Raw genomic sequence first — 20,751 nt, 5'->3', positions numbered from 1 at the left:
TCTAGAGCTCCCCCCCGCCCCACAAGCCAATCAAAGGAATGGGCGGGGATATCTCCCTCCGTCTGCGTCAGTTTAAAAAAAAAGGGGGGGGGGAGAAACTGATACTGAGAAGAAGAGGGGAAAGAAACGCCAGAGACCGGCAGGGAGACACAGAGAGAGACACACAGAGAGAAAAGAACCCTTGAGTCTTTCTCGGGAGAGTGAAAAACACCTCCAGTTCTATAGGCGGGGCGTCCGTGATCGACAGGCGCGTGCTGCCAATGAGCTGGCGCGGACGCTCCGCAGACCTGTCTTGGGAGCGGGCGGGGCTGGCACCGGTCTCGGCCAATGGCGGCGGGGAGGGCGGAGGTTGGGCTGCAGTGGGTAGGGTTAGTGTGAGAGGTGCGGCCGGGGGAGGTAATGATGATGGTGGCGGAGGAGGATGGGGGGGGAGGGGGTGCTGGTGACTGAGCAGCAGGAGCGGCAGCAGCTACTCCGGAGGGGGGCCTGGGGCGGGGGTGGGGGGCCCGACCATTGGGCGAGTCCCTCTGGGGAAAGGGTTGGGGGCTGAAGGGCGTCCTCCCGCCCGGCCGGGGCGGCGTGGGACTGCGAGACCCGGGGGCCGCTCGTTAGCGCTGGCTCGGCTTCGCCTGTTCCATGTGGCTCGGGCGGCGGGGATGGAGGACGCGGTGGCGGCGGCGGCAACGGCGGCAGCAGCGGCAGCGGCAGCAGCAGCAGCAGCGACAGCAGCAGCAGCGGCGGCGAGCGAGGAGCGGCGCTGAGGAGGGAGCGGGGCCCGAGCCGGAGCTGGAGCCGGAGCCGGCAGCGCAGGCGCGGCGGGACTAGAGGTGTGAGGAGGGGCGGGACGTGCCCCTCGGGGTGACAGGGACGGCGTGCGGGCCCAGGGCCCGAGGCGGCCGGAGTGCCCGGAGCTACCGGCCCGGCCTGGCCCCCTTCCTGCTGCCGTCCCCGGCCAGTCTCTGCCGCTGGAGGCGTAGGGAGGATCCGCTCCCCTCTGTTACGCCGTGACGCCTAGGCTGGGGGCGAGAGCCCGCGGTGGGCGCCGGGCCTGGGACCCTGCCCTCCCTCTGCCTCCTCCCTGCCTTGCCCCTCCCTTCTTTAATTTCGGGAGTGAGCGGGTGACACGATTGATTATTGGCAGAAAGACACAAAGAATTCATGTTTAACATGCCCCCCGGCCGGGGGCGGCCTCCGAGGCTCGAACACGAAGCGGCCTCTCTGGGGCTTCCCGGCTCGGGCTCGCCTTTAGGGTGCTTTGGCCGCCACTTGGCTCTCTCGGGGTTGGGGTTGGTTGGCTCGGTGGTGTCGATGTGTAGATGTTGCTCAGTAGCCTCTCTGATATGACTGTATTCCCGTCTTCCATCATTGATATCTTTGGCTTTCAGCTAGGGCATGTTAAAAAAAAAAAAACAACCAAACAAAACACGAAGGACTAGGACGATGTCAGTAGCAAAACCATCTAATATTGAATACTTATTTTCACCTCCACCTTCCCCTATTTTCTTTCATTATTTTTTGTCTTTGTTTTGCTTTCCAGTCGTACAGATTACACATCATAGAGCCCATGAGGAGGAATGATGATGTCTCCATGAGGGAACCTCTTCTCACTCGTACAGTCATGTGTATCATGTGCCATTCATCTGAGGTGGGATTTACCCTGTGAAACAGGGAGAAGAATCATGGATCTTAAACATCGTTTCAAGTTATAATTCACTTTTCGAAACACAGACTTAAAAACAGAGCTTCCTAGCTTTGGATACTGTGCTCTGTTAAAGCAGCTGCATTGCTCCCTTAGAGGTGTTACCGTACACCGACCATCATCATGGCTTCAGTTTGGAAGAGACTTCAGCGTGTTGGAAAACATGCCTCAAAGTTCCAGTTTGTGGCCTCCTACCAGGAACTTATGGTTGAATGCACTAAGAAGTGGTATGTAGTGCCTGATGGCTGGATGCTAACAACTCCCTGTTTGGGTAGCACTTTTACCTTTCTGTGTCTTAGCAGCTGGGTGGGGTGCCAGCAAGTTCAGGAGTGTGCACTGGTGCCGTCCCTGTGGGTTTTAATTATTGTGTTCCATTATGCTCATAAGGCTATTACTGTGGCATCTTATTACAGCTTTGGCAGATTTGGACCTCAAGGTTTTTAGCAGGACTGGGATAACTTCATTTTTATATCTTCAAAGGAAGACAGGATTTCAAATGAAAAATTAATGACTGCAAGGAAATGTGGTATGGTGATAATCTTTTTTGTTCAGGGTAAATAGTCTTCCTTAAAGATGAGGTGTTCTTCCTTGTGTAAATAGGGGAATATTTGGAATTTATAACTTTGGAAATGTATTTGTTATTTGCTTAGGCAACTGTGTCATCTTTTAATTGCCCAATGGGACACATTTCTTGGCCAGAATGGAGGAAGCAATTAGCTGTGCTAGTCCCTGATTTGCATCTTTCCACTTCAGCAAAGTAAACTTCAGGGCTTACTTCTTATTGCCTAGGACTACAAATAAATACATGTTATTATGTGAGAGAAAAAGTTAACTTTAAAACACCGGTCCCTATGGTTTTTCATTTGTTACTATAAGTAAGAGGCTTTACTTTAAAAGAATTTATGGTTCACTAGGACTCTGATTTCTGTGTAGTATTCTTTTTTATAGCACATTGTGAAACAAAGAAAGTAACTTCTGCACTTTTGATATTTAGTATTTATAGTGCTTATATTTTTGACACTACAAATTATTTCTTGTGTTATAAATACAATTAATTGAAACTGTCCTTAATCCATTACCATGCTATTGTCCTTTTGAATTTAATATCTTAGTATGCAATGTATTGCATAAAGTATATAGGAAGATAACATTTTTAGGTAATGGGTTAATGTTTTAACAATTTAATACAGTAAATATTCAGCTACCAAATGTGTGTCTATGATTCAGTTCCACACTTGGAAACATACTAAGAGGGAAACACGCTGAGAGCAGATAGCGGAAACATACTGAGAGCAGATATCTTTAAAATATTTCCATTTCTTAAGTGGAATTCCAACAAAAATAAAATGATTCTTCTTCAGTCACTGAATTTTTTATTTTTTTTGTTTGCTAGTTCATAAATAGCCTTGGGACAATTTTCTTGAATGGTACGGAAACTCATGAAGTTAGTTGCCAAGACCAGAGCCATCAAGCTTGAGAATTTTGCTGTACTTCAGTCCAATAAAAGGAATGCTTTTGAAAGTATCTTTACTTTTTTCAGTCCAGTAAATTGGATCTCTAAGGTAGAATTAGGCCACATGACCCATATATTTTGAGTTCAGCCTATCATAGGACTAAAGCATCAGAGTTGTGGTATGTTATCCTAAGAATCCTACATGTCTATTATCAAAATATGTTTTAAAAGCTTCTGGTATTAGTGTTGAATTAGAGCAAATACAAGGATAGTTTTAAACCCATTTTAAAAAATAGAAGATGTTTGTATTTGATTTTCTTTACTTTTTTTTTTTTTTGGTTAGAGAGCAGACAGAACTATATAAGAATAATCCAAATTTTTTTCTTCATTAAAAAAACAAAATTTAATTTCTTGTGAGCTGATATTACAAGTGAAACCTTAGTTGTAGAATAAGGGGAAAGGTAATAGTTATGCATGGAAGAAGTCCTTAGTATTACATCTTCAGAATGTGTAATAGATTTTGCAAGGAATGAATTGATACTAGGAAAGGAACAGTATAGTCTTTGGAAGGCATTTTAGTCCTATTTGTTCTACCCAGGATAATCTTTGGAAGATTTAGCATAGATGATTGCATTTTCATAGGAGCTGGAAGGAACCTTAGAGATTATCTGGTCTGGCTTTCTTATTTTACACATAAGGAAACCGAGGTCCAGAAAGATCAGGTGTTTGCCCAGTCACACAAGATAAACTCTGCCTCCAGGTTGTATGTTTTATGTAACGTGTTTGCTTTAAGTGGAAGAGAATCAAAAATCTGCTTTGATAATATCCTCTAATATTGCCTCCATAGGGGCCATAGAAAAATTTGCTTATGCTAGAGTTATATTGTAGCAAAAATGGGCAAGTCAGTTATTATTAGCTGGGACATAGAAGTCTTTTCATTATATAGAACTTTTTGTTGTAATGGTATTCAATCAATATTCTAGCTGTCACATGTGGTTTTAGGGTAATTTCAGATTAGGTCCTGACTCCCTTTCTCATTTCCTATACTATGTGTTTCTTTTCTGTTCTGTATCCCAAAGACTCTTCTCAAGGGACCTTAGAGGAGAAAATAAAATGGATTTACAGGAACCATTACTTTTAAAGAAAACTTTAAATAGATGTTAATATAGCACAATGGGTGATAAGAATGACGAATGAATCAGAGAATCAAGAAAATTATTTAATACTTATTTTGTGCAGAGCACTGGGGATACTCACAAGATACTAACAAGATAACTCCTGCTTTCAAGGAGCTCGTAGTCTAACGGGGGAGATACATAGGAGGTTTCAGCTGCATGAAATCCCTGGTTCTTAGGGTATAGCAGTGAAGCAGATGCCAATACATTTTTAATGCTTCTTCCACTGATAAAACCATATCCATTTCCAATGTTGAACCATTTGGCAGTGCCAAGGACTTTTGTGATGAGAATTGTTCCAGGTCTTCAGAAGCTGTAGCTATAGGAAAGAAAAAAATAGGCATTATAGGAAATGAAAGTAGACATCAGGATCCAAACTGCAGTGTCCTAAGACTAATGTGTTAACCTGGAATTGTTCAAATTTTTGTTTTTAAACAAAAATTTCTCTATAATGAAAAGACAGAGATATCATAGGATTATGGATCTAGAGCTGGAAGAGACCTCAGAGACCGTGAAGTCTTCCCCCTTGTTTTAATAACAACAGTAATATAGCTAACATTTATATAGTGTTTCCTGTGTGTCAGGCACTATACTAAGTGCTTTATAGTTATTATCTCATTTGATCCTCACAATAACCCTGGGAGGTAGATACTATTATCATCCCCATTTTACAGATGAGGAAACTGAGGCAACCAGAGGTTAAATGACTTGCCCAGAATCACCCAGCTAGTAAGTGTCTGAGGCTGAGTTTGAACTCAGGTCTTCCTAACTCTAGGCCTAGCACTCTGTCCATTGCATCACCTCCCTGCCCCCATTTTACAGAGGAGGAAACTAAAGGCCAAGGGAGGTTAAATGATTTACTCAAGGTCACATAAGTAAGTGTATTGTCAGAATTTGAACCCAAGTCCTTTGATTCCAGAGTTAGTGCTCATTCCCCTGTATCAGAAAAAGGAAGTAGGGAATGAATAGCTCAAAAGAAGTCAACAGAAATGGCAGGCAAAAGACTCATGCTATCATAGGCTACATTAAAAGTGATGCATTATGGTCCAGAGGTAAATGCTCTGCTATTCTCATCTCTGGTTTGGCCTTATCCCCAGGGTATTTGGTTCAGAAGAACCTCAGAATTTAGAGAAGGCAGAAAAACAAATTCTGGAGCATGTTGAGAGCACTGAAGAACCTGCCTTACAAGGATTGGTGATAGGAACTGGACATGCCTAGCCAGGAGAAGAGAAGATGTAGGGGACACATGGCAGCTATCTTGTGGGAGAGGATTAGACTTGGTTGCTTTGGCCCCACAGGGCAGGACTAGATAGAGGGGTGGGGAGTTTCAGAGATGAAGATTTAGGCTTATGTAGAATGGGCTATTTCAGAGACAATGAGTTTTCCTTCAGTCCTTATGGCTATTCGTTGAAGATTTTGTAGAAGGGAATCTTGATTAGGCCTCTTTTTTGGACTAAATGACCCATAAGATCCTTCACGACTCTTAGGTACTATGATTTTATGAAGAGGAATGGAATAATTGGGGTGGGATAGAAAATAAGAAAAGGTGGTTTGATGAAAAGAGAGAGGCAACCTAGAAAAAAGGAAAGAAGGAAGGAAATAAGCATTTATCAAGCACCTACTATGTGCCAGGCACCGTGATAACTTAAGTGCTTTACAAAAATTATCTTATTTAATCCTCACAACAACCCTGATAGTGAGGTGCTATTATTATCTCCATTTTACAGTTGAGGAAACTGAAAAAGGTCAGGCCACATTCTTTTTGGGAGTGTGCTTTACATTTTTTTGAAAGTGAGATGCTTTAAGAGTAATGCTGTACAGTCTTAACCTAGCACTTCAGGATGTGCAGACCTGCTTCTTGTATTCTGAAATCAAAGCAATGCAGATAGCATATAATAGGGGATTCAGGAAGGGTTTAGGTGTTTTAGCCTTGATCTGCAGGAGGTCAGTGTGTTTTTTTCCTAAGGGGAAGGGGCATTTCAATGGGTAGGATGCTGTCACCAACACATTCTTTTCTCAGGACAACAGAATTTGAGCCAAGCAAGGAAAGTCAGGATGTGGCTGACAGAACAGGATGAAAGCCAGCTTCTCTTGGATCTAGGATGTTAGTGAAACCAAGACTAAGTGTACCGTTACCTTGTTACTTCATCAAAGGATGTAGAGAGAGTGGATTTATACTTTTATAAATTGCTGCGTTCTCTGAAGAACTGAGTCTTGTCTTTTCCGGTTTGTAAACCCTAATCTCAGCTCTTGTGTTTTCTCCTCCTGATTCTCTTTCAATATGCCTTCTTTAAGTCTGGCTACCTCTTGGTAAGGACAAACTTCTTGAAGACTTTTTTCTTTTGAATTCAGGTTCACATTTGCAACAGGTGTTAGCCCGGGACAATTCTAGATTTGGTACATCAGGATATTTGTCTTCTGAGAGTGTGAGACTTCTAGTTAACCAAAAAGAACAAAAGTAAGGTTTCATTGCTCCCCCCTTTCTAGTAGATTTTTTAAAATAGCTATTACTTGTCTCTTACTCTTGTTACTCTTTAAATGACTATGACCAAAAGAACTAGACCAGGTTTGGAGAATACAGAGGTTTGTAGGCTATGCCATCTTTGCTTTCACTACTGTTACCAGGTGAATCTCTTTATTTAATTGTTAGGCATGTTGTGGAATTAAGCCCTCATTTCCTGAAGATGGTAGAGAGTAATAGGAGTTGTCCATCAATTTCTCCAGTAAAATCTGTACCTTCCCTACATCTGTTAGTTCTTATTTTCATCTGTAGTTGTATGTTTCTGAGAATTTTCTTCTGTGCTAACCAACCTCTTGATAAATGCATAAATGTTTAGAGATCCTATGACTAGGTCGGATATGGTTAGAATATTAGTAGTATGAATAGAAAGCAAATACACTTTAGATGAGGTTTTCATAGGATTATTTTAAGTTTCTGAATGACTTAAAAGTTACTTTTCTGTGCTTGTTCACCATATATAGATAAAGCAAAACTTCTCTTCCTTATAATGATGTTAAGACTGAAAGAAAATTTCAAAGAACTGTGTACTGTGAGCTTTTCCTAGAAAGACATATAATCATTTTATTCCTAAAACTCTTTTGTTATTTAGAAATTCTTTATAATTTAGCTTTCTTCTCTATACAAAAAAGAGGCTATTTCTAACTTTAGAAAGGAATTTTTTTCTGTGTAACAATCAACCAGTCTTTCTTGAACACTCAGGCTGTGCAAAACACTGTGTCTAGGGTTATGCAAAGAAGTTTGTCATAGTTCCTGACCTTTAAAAGCTTATGTGTAGTTGGGGGGATATAAACCCATAAAAAGTTGAATAACTTAAGATGTCACCAGTAAGTAATAGTTCAAGACGATGTAAGAACTGTCCGAAAGCCATACATGATTAATTTACCAGCATGTAAGGGAGGGACTATACCCCTGAGTTCACTGATGTGGGGAACTCCTGGATAGAAAAACTGTCTCTAACAATGTAGGTCAGTTTCTTCTCTGCAATTTATAGCCTTAGGTACCTGAGTTACCTAATTACTGAAAAGTGAAGTGCTTTACCTAGGATCACACAACCAATATTTATCATAAGTTGGACTTGAACCCAGTGTTCCTGGTTCCCAAGACTAGCTGTGTCCACCATGGGTACTCTAGGAGTTCGAAGGAAAGAGTGGTCAACAACACTGCAATGGTCAGGGAAAGCTTTGTTGAAGGAGTAGAATTTGGATAAGCTCAGAAATGAGTGGGAATTTCAAATGAATGCAAACAGTGTTGGCGATTGGAAGAAAGAAATCATGCAAGTGGAGAATTGTCCAATTAACAAATATTTATTGGGCTCCTACTGTGTTCTAGTCCCTGTGCTAGGCACTGAGGATAAACTACAAAAGTGAAACAACCCTTGCTTGGCAGTTAAGGGTGATACACAAGGTTTATGTGGAGAACAACAAAAAATAAGGCTGGAAAATTAAATTGTGGAGTTCCTTTGGCTAAGATACTTGGACTTAAGTGTTAGACCTGGAACCCCCCTTTTTCATTGTGGTGGTTGGGGATGTGGGGGAAGAATTACGTTTTCTTTCTCCCAGACCTTGAGCTCATAGGGTAGAAGACAATAGGTAACCATGGAATCAAGAGAAAGAGTAACTACTTGTAAACTATAAGAAGGGAGATTTTTGGCAGCTACCAGATGTGTCCTGTCAGTTATATATTGAAATGGCAGCAAGTACCAAGAATCATTATGTGAAAGCATGGATCCATTGTTACAGGCTTTTTGGGGAATTGAGCGATAGGCAGTAGGGAGCCATCAGGGATGTGACATGCCTAGTGGTGATTTCAGAATCAGAGTGCCATTAGAGTTAGACATAAAAGGGACCTCAGAGGTCTTATAGTCCATCCCAGTCACTTTACAGATGAGGAATCTGAGGCCTGAAGAGGTGAAATGATTTGTCCAAGGTCACACACAGTAAGTGTCACAGCTGAGATTTGAACCCCTGACAGTGGTTTGGAGAATGGGTCATATGGAAGTCAGAGAGGCCAAAAGGTCACTATTGTAGTAGTTCAGTCAGGAAGTAGTGGGAACCAGATTTAGGGAAGTGGCAGTGGGAATGGAAAGGGGGGGGACACACATGAGAAACATGAAGGAAAAATTGTTAGGAACTGGTGAAAAAATAAGGGGAGTGGGGAAAAGGGAAATGGAGAAAGAGGACTTAAAGACTTTAAGGTTACAAGCTTCAGTGACTCAAAGAATTATAGAGCCCTTAACAGAAGCAGAAAAGCCAGGAAGAGGAGCTGGTTGTTTTTTTTTTTTTTGGTGGGGAAAAGTGAGCTTGTTTTTAGATATGTTGAGTTTGAGGAAGTGGCAAAAACATTTAACTGAAATTATCCAAAAGGCACTTGGAAATTTGAAGAGAGAGAGTTCAGGGCTAGAGGTGGTTTTCGGAAGCAGCCTGTGTAGGTCAAAGAGCTCTGGATTTGGAGTTAGAGGATCTGTATTTGAATCCTAGCCCTTTTACATGTGATCTTTGTCACCTGGGACAAGTCTTACACTTGGAAAATGAACTTACTAGGTTAGATTATTTCTTGGGTCCTTTCCAACTCTAAATTGGGAATCGATTGGAATGGTCTACATAGTGGTAAGAGTAAAAACTGGCAGGAGTTAAAATTTCCTAGAGGTAAAGAGAGAAGTAGAAAGTTCTAAAAAATGGACATTCAGGAGCATCAGGGTTTTGGGGGTATGATGTGGCAAAAGGCAGAAGAAGATGAGATAAGGAGTGATTAAGAGAGGAAAGCCAGAATAATGAATGTATCAAGGAAAACAAGGGAAGGTTTTCAAGATTACTTCTTGATGATTGATTGACTGCCACATGTAGAACATGGAAAATTAGGGCTAAAAAACACCAGGTTACTGAAATTTTAGGAAATCATTGTGATCTTTCAAGAGTCTTCTCTTCCAAAGTGTCTGTTTTTGCTCTTTAGAAATTAATTTTTGAGGATTTTTTTAAAAAAGTGGAATAAAAGTTATATGTGTTTAGATCCTTTAGATTAAAGATCCTGGTGCTTTACACTCTCATTTTGCAGATGAAAAAATTTAGACGTAGAGAAGGGAACTGACTTACTCAAGGTTATGTGATGAGTTTGGAGCAGAACTAGGATTAGGTTATAAACTGTACAACTCATACTCCTGAGAGAATCTCCTCTATAACGTAGCCAATAAATGGTCCTTCAGCCTTTGTTCACACTTCTAGTGAGGGAGAATCTACTTATTCATTCATTCATTTTCAACAAACATGTATTAAGCACCTACTGTGGGCCAGGCCCTGTGGTAGGTACTGACTATACAAAATAAAAAACAAAACAGTTTTTGCCTTCAAGGAACTTATATTCTCGTGGGGGAGTAAGAACATATACACAGATACGTAAATACAAAATGAAATAGTGAATACAAAGTAATTTCTGGGTAGAGGGCCCAAGCAACTGGGGCAAGGGCAGGAATTAGATTACAATTAGGTTTTTTTAGTAGGTAGCATATGAACTAAGCCTTGAAAGAATCTTGAGATTCTATGAAGAGTACTTTCCAGGCATGAGAGAAGGTTTGGGGAAAAGCACAGATGTGGGAGGTAGAATGTCATCCATAGTGTGTTAATAGCAAATATTTATGTAGTGTGTGAAGGAAAGCAACATGCAGTAAACTAAGAGAGGTAGGCTAGAGTTAGATGTGAAACCTAGTAAAACGCTTCAAACAAAGGTGTTTGCACTTTTTATTCTAGAGGCAAGAGGGAGCTACTGAAGCTTCTTGGGCAGGAGTCTGACATGGTCTGGCATGTGCTTTCAGAATATTAATGTGGAAACTGTATGGAAGATAGAGTGGAGGAGGGTGCAAAACTGTATCCAGGGAGACCAATTAAGAGACTGTTTCTTGCAGTAGTAGGCAAGAGGTGATGAAGGCCTGAACTATGGTGGTAGGCATGTGACTGGAAAGAAGGGAAAGATAAGAGAGGCATTGAAGGGAGATTTAGTTTATTAACTGATTAGATATAGAAGATAAGTCAAACTGAAGAGCTGAGAATGATGCCGAGGTTGCTAACTTGTTTGGCTAGAACGATAGGGAAGTTTGAAAACAGGGAAGGTTTTGAGTTCTGTTAAATTACAGATGCATGTGGAAACATCCAATTGAAAATGTCCAGTAGGCACCATTTTTAATAGTAGCCCATTCCACTTTTGGATAGCTTTAATTTTTAGGAAATTTTTCTGTGTATCAAGTCTAAATTCGCCCCTTGGCACCTTCTACCCATTGCATTTGGGCCCTGAAGCCAAGCAGAATAAATCTAATACTTCCTCTGGCAGCCCTTCAAATACTTGAAAACAGCTATCATGCTTCCCCAATTTAATTTAGTTCAGCAAGCATTTATTAAGTGCCTACTATGTTCCAGTCACTATGCTTCTTCAAGATAGACATTGCCAGTTCCTTCAACTGATCTTAATATGGAATGATCTTGAAGTCTTTTGCCATCTCCTTTTATCTGCCCTGCTTCCTCCCCCCACCTCTGACGTTTTGGTTTAATGCGCTGAGCGTACTACTCTAGGTGTATAGTCTGACCAGAGCCAGAGTGAAGTTGGACCTAGACTCTGTGTGTCACTTAATATAGTCCAAGATTGCATCAGCTTTTTTGGTTGCCATATCACCCTGTTGACTCATATCGAGCTTTCAGTCTACTCAAACCCTCAGCCCTTTTTTCAGGTGAACAGTTACTTAACCATACATCTCCCATTTTATACTTGTGAAACTGATTTTTTGAACCCAAGTTTAAGACTTTACATTTATCACCCTTAAATCTTATTTTATTTGATTCAGGCCAGTGATCTAGTGTATCAGTAGCTTTTTGGATCTTAACCCTGTCATCTAGCTTTGTTGTACTTGCAAATTTGATAGAACATAATATCCATGCTTTTGCCCAAATTATTGATAAAATGTTAAATGGTACAGGTCCAAACACAGATCCCAGAGTCACCTCACCAGAGGATAGAGTTCTTCCTAGTTGATGTTTACCAATTGATGACCACTCTTTGGGTCTGGTTATCAACTAGTTTTGGAATCATCTGAGTGTAAAGTCCCTCATCTTTTTCACAAGACCGTGAGGACTAAAAGTTCCTTGACAGCAGGAACTGTTCTGTAATGGTCTTTGTGTCTCTAGTGTCTAGCGCAGTAGTACCTTGTTGATTGAGAGACTTTGCTTAGACTAGAATCTGGGCAAGGTGTTAAAATCTAGGTAAATTAAATATGTAGCATTTGTGTAATGTGCCATTTTGTAATGTTAGTTTAGGAGGGAATGAAAGCGAATGAGAAAAGTCTTTGGAAGGTGACTATTACAGTCAGCCTGTAGAGAAAAGGAAGGATTGGGAGAGATTCTGTGGTGTTAAATTGAGAGAACTTGGTAATTGATTTGTATGTGAAAGGTGAAGGACAAGAAAATGACACAAACTCTAGCATTTTGAATCTGGGAGACTGAAGGAACATTGGTGTTATTGAGTAGTAACAAAATCAGATTGCTGTAGGTAGTTGGAGATGTTGGTCTGGATCTTCCTAGTGAGGTCAGGACCTAGTATGAGCTCTTGACTTCAGATTCAGTGGTTTTTTTCCACTACACCATGGAATGTATTTTATTTGTTAAATACTAGATATTTTCTGATATTTTGAATTGCAAGTGGCCCAAATAGTTATATTCTGTTGGGAAAACCTCTATCAACTAAGTGCTGCCTTGGTATGTTAAGGATCTATTTATATTGTTCGCAAATACCCTGTAAGTTAATAACTTTTAACCCCAACTTGGAGTCTTTAATGTGAATTAATTCCTTTTGACATTTTGAACATTTGTTCAGGTTCCTGATGTTTTTATATTTTCTCTACCAAAATGCTCCTTTTAAATATGATAAATTCATTAACATAATTGCATATTTACTTGCCAAAATTAATAAATATTTTTAAAAAATGATTTCACTTCGTAATAGTTTTCATCTGGACCTGTGGTGGAAACTCCCTCCGCTGATACAGCTTAGCACTGTTGTGTTAGTGACTTGTGATGGTTATACAGCTAAAGTGTCAGAGGCAGAACTTTAATCCATTTTTTGGTGACTTCAGGATTGTCTCTTTGTCCCATTCACACCTCCTCTCCCCCTCTTAAGTGATGTTTCATTCAGGTTGCTCATCATTATTAAAAAATGTGTTTGAAACATTTTTGCAAATAACTGGGAACTTTGAATACTTTTGTAATCTTAGTGAGAATGCTCCTTGAAGTAAATCTGTTAAGGAAACAGTATCATGTAGAGGGAAGCACTGGACTGAGTGAAGAGACCTGAGTCCTAGTTTCAGTGGCCATTAACTTGTATGATTTTTGGTAAGTTTGTAGTTCATACAGTTTATGGATCTGGGGTGGAAGGAATCTTGAGGGCTGTCTAGTCTAACCCTCTCCTTTTGCAGTTTCCTACTCTGTGAAATGAAGGGGTTAGACTATGATCCCATATCGTTCTGACATTCTGTGATCCTTTTGAAAGGAAGTGATTTTTTTTTTTGGCAGTAATATCAGTAGTGAAGGAATTCTCTTTTGTTTGTTTTGAAAATTTTTCTCCTTCTTGACATATACCTGAGGATAATTGTATTCTTTGCTTCTCTAATACCAGATTTTCATTGTGATTATTGGTGTTTTGTTATTATCATTAACCTCTGTAAGTGTACTTTCAGATTTGAATCTTGTTTAGAGGTGTTGTGGCCTACACAAGGACTGTGTCAGGAGACCTGACTCTTAACTCCTGATTTTGCTGTGTGATCTTGGGCAAGTCACTTACCCTTTACTATACTTAGTAGTATAGTGTTGTTTGACCATCACATACAAATACAGTAAGCATTTATTCGGCAGCTGTTTTGTGAGGTGTACTGCTAGGTGTTGGGGGAGATAGAAGGTTGGGAAAGATAAATCTCAACCCCCAAGACACATAGATTGAGAGGGATTTCAGAGGCCGTATAGACAAGTGCCCTCATTTTACGGTTGAGAAAACTGGGGCTGAGGCTGAAGAGTGACTGGCCCAGTGTCACGAGGCTAGTAAGTATCAGAGGCAGCATTCAGACTTGTCTTTCTCACTTCAAGTCCAGTTAGGTAGATGGGGAGAGTAGTGCATAAAATGCTAGTCTTGGAGTTAGGAACTGGAGTTTAAATCCTGCCTGCAGTACTTACCAGCTGCCTTGTCCCTTATTCTCTCAACCTGTTTTCTTGAATTGGAGATAGTAATAGCACCTATTTCACAGGCTTGTTGTAAGGAACAAACGAAGTAATATAAAGTGCTTTGCAGAGTTAAAATGCTATGCAAATGTTGGCTGTTACTATCTATCCACTACATGTAATTGCCTCAAGTAGTAAACAGCAGAGCTGCAATAATGAGTAGTTTCCGTTGAGTAAGTTAATTAACATCCCTGAGCTTCAGTTTCTCCATTTGTGAAATGAGAGGGTGGGATTAATTGACCTTTGGGGGTCCCTTCTAGCTTTAGATCTATGGTTCCATCTTATGGAACCCAAGCCCCCAGGCTTCTGCCTGGTTGTGACGCATGGGTGCTTTCAGTGCTACATGAGTGTAGCGCATTGGCGCCCCCTCTTGTGTTACTGTAAGCTTATTTTGTAGTATTGATAGCCATCTAATAATGTGGTGAAACAAAAACACTTATCTTTTGCTACATTCTGGCGATTACTCTGTCCACTGTGTCACTTAGCAGTTTTAGAAAATAGCATTTACTCTAAGTAGAGAAAGGGTGACTCAGGTTCTGCTGCTTAACTGCTTGTTTGACTTTGGGCAAATCCCTTAACCTCTCTACACCTCACTTTCCTTATCTGCAAAATCATAGGGTTAGATCAGGTGACCTCACTTTCAACTTTCTCTACATCTATGATTCTATCATATGTGGGCATTGAGGTCAAGAGAGTCAGTCAGTTTGCTGCTTAGGATGTGAGAATAGCATTGGAGGTGAACTGCTTTTCTTCTGAACCTTGTCAGTGTTTTCATGTGATTTTGAAGACATTTTCATTGGTTTTGGAGGAGGATTTGCAAGTATCTAGGTGGTGGCAGTTGGCCTCAGTGTCTGCTGAAGAATCTTTGCTTTTTAATCCCAGGTTCTAAGAACACTTGAGCCTCTTGGAGCTTTCAAACCAGCTGTCACTGCTTTTGAATTCCAGCTCCTTTACATTTTTGTTTCTCTCCTTTATTGCCTTCTGAATTTTTTTTGCAGATGTGTGTAGGTTATACTTGTTATATAGATGAATTTGTCTCTAGTGTTTAAATGTAAACTATATCATGAAAAATAGGTATGTTACTATTGCCAGTTAATTCCATAAGCTCTCCCAGCCATGTTACTAAGGTGTGTGTATGTATGTATATAGCTTTTTGAGTCCCCAGTAGATGCTTTGGCTATTAGAATTAACAAATTGAAACAGTTCAGCAAGTATAGACAATTGCCTTGTTTGGCTGGAATGTAGAGTTGGAAGTGTGAGAGGGACAATTTATGTGGGGTAAGGCTTTAAGCCAGTCAGCAAGCATGTTTCAGAAAGGCAAGGATACAGTCCTTTCTCCCCAGGAGCCTCACATTCTAATGGGGAGATAACATGAAAATATTTATGCCCTTGCAAAATATATACAGTGTAAATGGAAGGTAATCTCAGAGGTAAGGGGCTTGCAGTGGTTAGAGATTGCAAAAGACTTCTTTTAGAAGATGAGATTTGAATTGTCTTCAAGGAAGTGAGGGAAATAAGGCATTGAAGTTGAGGAGGGAGATGATTCCAGGCATTAGGGGCAGCCGTTGCAAAGGCACGACTTCAGAATAGACTCTTGGGGGATGCTGTTGGTTAGTAGATGTGACCTGGAGGAAGATTCCCCAGAGGATACTGAGAAGAAGCTAAGGTGGTTCCAGGTTGTGGAATTTATTAGGCAACAGGGGGGCCACTGACAGTTTTTGAACAGAAGAGTGGTGTGACCAGAATAATGAAAATTATTATCATGACACGAAGTTAGTTTGAGGGCTGACTATTGTAGCACTATAGTTTTTTTTTTTTATTAAATCATAAGGGACTGTCCTAGGGTGGAATAGGCACAGATTCAGAGAAATGTGCGGATTGTGGAATCAGTAGGACCTGATAGGTAATTAGTTACAAGTGAGAGGGGAAAGAGTTAAAGATAATCTCAGTCTTAAGAACAGAGGAGATTTAGGTGAGTGGTAGTGCCAAAGACAAGTAAGGAAGGCATGAGGAAGAATGATTTAGGGATAAAGATAATGAGCTTGGTTTTGGACTTGTTAAATACAAGATGCTGGTGAGGCATGCAGATAGAAATGACCTTATATTTGAATCCCTGCTCTGCTTACTTTATTCTGTGTGATTTGGGCCAAGTCATTTTGCTTATCTGAGCTTCAATTTTCTTAGGTGTAAAATGAGGGATTTGGACTAGATATTCTCAGAGGTTTTTTCAAGCTTTAAATGCTGTGATCCTACATAAGTCATTGAGCATGTTCACTTAGCACAGTTTTTGGCATTAGCAGTTAGAGCAGTGATTCTACATGTATAACTAAATGTTCCTAACATTTTTTTGGAGCTTAAAAAAAAAAGTAAGAGAAGCTATAGAAGCCCAAATTTAAAGAACTCCTATCCGGTTATTATTTAGAGCTGTTCTCTTAGGTAGACATTTAATGGATACTTAGCTAATGTCTATTTAAATTCTAATCTGTGGACTGAATCACTTGTCTACCTTTTAAAAAAAGATTTAATACTCCTTCATAGTCTGCGATGAGCATTTGCCACATGAATATAATATAGCATTGTATTTCTCTGTGATTTCTTCATTTAATGAACTTTGAAGTATGAATTTTGTAAGAGTAATGGAACATGGATTTTCTATAGAGACTGTTTCTTGAAGTAACATTTAGGAAGGTGATGTCATGTAGTGGAAAGAACAAAGGATTGAGTGGGAGTCTGAGTGACCTTGGGTGACTCAACTTCACTGGGCCTTAATTTCCTTGTCTTTAAAAATTATGAGTTGGATTACATCAGAGACAACTCACAGTCTGCAAAATAACCAGGTGGAATCAGATTAAAATGTAATTGGGAAATGTTTAACAAAATAAAAATAGATTGCAACATGGATGATGTTAATTTGAGGTTTTCCAAGTCAATAGGCAGCCAGCAGGGATCCATTCCTATTTGAATTTGACAGCATGGGATTAGATGATCTCTAAGGCCCTTATATACTTTCTTCCTTCCTAGCTTCCTGCAATAGCCTCATATTTGGTCTTCCTGCCTCCAGTTTTCCTCCACTCAAATCTTTTCCTCTACATAGCTGCCAAAGTGATTTTCCTAAGGTGTAGGTCTGACTATATTTATTGGTTGATTAACTTAAAAAACAATTTTAATTGGTATATCTTGTTTTTTCATCACCTTCATTTTCAAATACATCCTTCTTTCCCATTCAGAGAGCCATTTCTTGTGACAAAGAAAAGAAAGGGAAGAAAGAGTTGTGCAAAATTAGCCAGCACATCAACCAAGACTGACAGTATATCAGTCAATCCATAAGCATTTATTAAATGCCTACTATGATGTAGGCACTGTGCTAAATTCTGGGATGACAAGACAAAATGGAAACAGTCCCTGCCCTCAAGGAGCTTATATTTTATGGGAGGTAGCATGGTTCAATATTCAAATCTCCTCCTACATCCATCTTTGCGTGGAAGAGGGTATCTTCTTATTTTCTATGGCCCAAGCTCAGTCATAATAATTATAGACTCTTTTTTTTCTTTTTTTCTTTTTAGTTTACAACACTCAGTTCCACAAGTTTTGGAGTATCGAATTTTCTCCCTCTCCCCTCCCCAAGATGGCATATAATCCAATATAGATTCTACATATACCTTCACATTAAACTTATTTACACAATAGTCAAGTTGTAAAGAAGAATTATAACTAATGAAATTAACCATGAGAAAGAAGAAACAAAACCAAAAAAGAAGAAAATAAAAGAGAGCAAATAGTTTGCCTCAGTCTGCATACAGACTCTGTAATTCTTTCTCTGGATGTGCATAGCTTTTTCAATCATGAGTCTTTTGGAGCTGTCTTTGAACCTTGTATTGTTGAGAAGAGCCAAGTCTATCAAAGTTAGTCATCAGAGATACCATGTGTCTGTAATTGTGTATAATGTTCTCCTGGTTCTCCCCTCACTCAGCATCAGATCATGTAAGTCTTTCCAGGTTATTATGAAGTCTGTCTGCTTCTCATTTCTTAGAGCATAGTAGTATTCCATTACATTCATATTTAGCCATTCCCCAATTGATGGGCATCCCTTTGATTTCCAATTCTTTGCCACCACAAAAAGAGCTGCTATAAGTATTTTTGTATATACCGGTCCTTTTCCCACTTGTATGACCTCTTTGGGATACAGCCCTAGAAGTGGTATTGCTGGGTCAAAGGGTAGGACATTTTTATAGCCTTTTGGCCATAGCTCCAGATTGCTATCCAGAATGGCTGGATCAATTCACAACTCTAACAACAATGTAACAATGTTCCTATTTTCCCACATCTTCTCCAACATTTATCGTTTTCCTGCTTTATCATGTTAGCCAATCTGACAGGAGAGATGTGGTACCTCAGAGTTGTTTTGATTTGCATTTCTCTAATCAATAGAGATTTAGAGCATTTTTTTTTCATATGCCTTTAAATATCTTTAATTTCTTCCTCTGAAAACTGACTATTCATATCCTTTGGCCATATATCAATTGGGGAATGACTTGTATTCTTATAAATTTGACCCAGTTCCCTGTATATTTTAGAGATGAGGACTTTATCAGAGACATTGGTTATAAAAATTCTTTTTCCAGTTTTCTGCCTCTCTCCTAATCCTGGTTGCATTGGCTTTGTTTGTACAAAAACTTTTCAATTTAATGTAATCAAGATCATCCATTTTGCATTTTGTAACACTCTCTGTCTCTTGTTTGGTCATAAATTCTTCCCTTCTCCATAAATCTGACAGGTAAACTCTCCCTTGCTCTCCCAAATTAATAAAGTAGCAGCCTTTATATCTAAATTGTGAACCCATTTTGACTTTATTTTGGTATATGATGTAAGGTACTGATCTATGCCCAGTTTCTGCCATACTTTTCAGTCTTCCCAGTAGTTTTTGTGAAATAATGAGTTCTTATCCCAGAACCTGGACTCTTTGGGTTTATTAAAGAGTAGTTTACTATAGTCACTACTGTGTCTTGTGTACATAAACTATTCTACTGATCCACCACTCTATTTCTTAGCCAGTACCAAGTAGTTTTGGTGATTGCTGCTTTATAATACAGTTTAACATCTGGTATGTCTAGGCCACCTTCCCTAGCATTTCTTTTCATTAGTTCCCTTGATATAATTATAGACTTTTCAGTTTCAGTTATTTTTCTTTCCATTTACATTGATATATTCAGCTTACTTTGTTTTAGTTCATGTGAGTTGTTCTGGGTTGGGCCTGACTTGGACCATTCTCTTAGTGGTTTATGTTCGATAGTTGAATATTTCATTAAATATTTAACCAGAGGAGGTTTGCATAGTCACAGGAAAGGAAGGAGGGTCAACAAAGCATATGTATTGAGACTACTATGAGAGGATTTAGCTAAATGAAACTTCCCTGCTGCCTGTGAGTTTGCCTTTGGTGGTCCACCACCCATGGCAGAGAGCACCTATCGTTCCTCATGGCTGTTTTGTAGAAGAAGTGGTGTCACTAGCATAGCCATTAGTCCCTTGGCCCAGTCGAACCTTGAGAATATGACTATGATAAAAACAAAATAGTTTTGAAGAAAAATGAGCCTAATTTACGTGGGGGTGGTGGAGTATTAGGATATTGTTCTATCTCCTTAGCCTTCTCTGACTTTTTTCCATATAGTGCAGTCATGTTGTTACTATAAAAAAGTGCTCCTATGAATATTGTAGTGTATATGAAGCCTACTGTGATATTTTTTGATCAATTTTTATGATAAAATTAAACATCAATAAATATGCAAGAGTGAATGAGTGAAAAAGCACTTAAGTGCTCATTATATGCCAAGATCTATGCTACATGCTGGGAATATAGATAGAAAAATTTATACTGTCTCCATTTCCAAGGAGGAATTAAAGCATATTAAAAAAAATTAGCAGCTGGGAGGATGGAAATTCTAAATTAAATACAGCAGAAGATCAGATGGCAGGGCCCAGAGGTCTTGAGGCTAGCTTAGCAGTGCTATAGGTCTTCACAGAATAAAGGCAGGGCAGGGCAGATGGTAAATCCGGGAGTAGGAGTCAGTGGCTGAACAGATGAGAAGTCCTGGTGGTCTTCCATTACGCTAGAAGGAAGAAGTTCCCAAAGTTTCTCACTTTGTAGCATCCTTACTATCTTAGAATTTTTTTCATGGTCCCCCTAAGCCAAAAGAAATACTTAAAAATTCTGTTTATTGAGTTATTAGGTGTAAAATTTAAATATCCCTCAGTGAGGGGCAGTAGCTAGGTGGTACAGTGGATAGAGTGCTGTGCCTGAATTCAGGAAGATTTAAGTTCAAAACTGGCCTCAGACACTTGGCCCTGGGGGAGTCACTAAATTTCCGTTTGCCTCAGTTTTTTCAGTCCCAATAGGATCTACTTCCCCATGGTTGCTGTGAGGATTAAATGAGGTAATATTTGTAATTATCAGGGTGCCTGGCACATAGTAGGCATTTAATAAATGGTTTCTTTGTTTCTTTTCTCTTTCCTTGTAAGTGAGAGTTCACTGATGGTGCAGTGCCCACTTTGGGAACTGCAGTTATAAGAAATACATTTGGCCTCTCTATGTGAGCAGTGAAGTAGTCAAGAATGATTTCTGGGACTGGCTGGGGAAGGTTGAGAAAAGGAAATTGCAAAGGGAT

General features: G+C 39.8%; 1 protein-coding gene across 10 annotated transcripts in view; it reads left to right on the top strand.

Moving 5' to 3' along the window:
• The first annotated feature begins 371 nt into the window (after nt 1-371).
• EHBP1 (EH domain binding protein 1) overlaps nt 372-20,751 on the top strand; it is a 433,107-nt gene continuing 412,727 nt past the window's right edge. For 5 of the 10 annotated variants that reach the window (XM_036752175.1, XM_036752180.1, XM_036752174.1 and 2 more), the window contains exons 1-2: nt 390-827; nt 1,538-1,926. In XM_036752175.1, the coding sequence (XP_036608070.1) occupies nt 1,823-1,926 (104 nt within the window). In that variant the 5' untranslated portion in view covers nt 390-827; nt 1,538-1,822. Of the gene's footprint in view, nt 828-1,537; nt 1,927-20,751 lie in introns of all 10 variants that reach the window. The other 5 variants (XM_036752182.1, XM_036752181.1, XM_036752179.1 and 2 more) reach the window with 2 other exon arrangements.

This window comes from Trichosurus vulpecula, chromosome 3 (assembly GCF_011100635.1).
Source record: "Trichosurus vulpecula isolate mTriVul1 chromosome 3, mTriVul1.pri, whole genome shotgun sequence".
In the NCBI taxonomy this organism is placed as follows: domain Eukaryota; kingdom Metazoa; phylum Chordata; class Mammalia; order Diprotodontia; family Phalangeridae; genus Trichosurus; species Trichosurus vulpecula.
The sequence above is the reverse complement of the archived record's forward strand: the minus strand, read 5'-3'. Positions and strand labels throughout refer to the sequence as shown.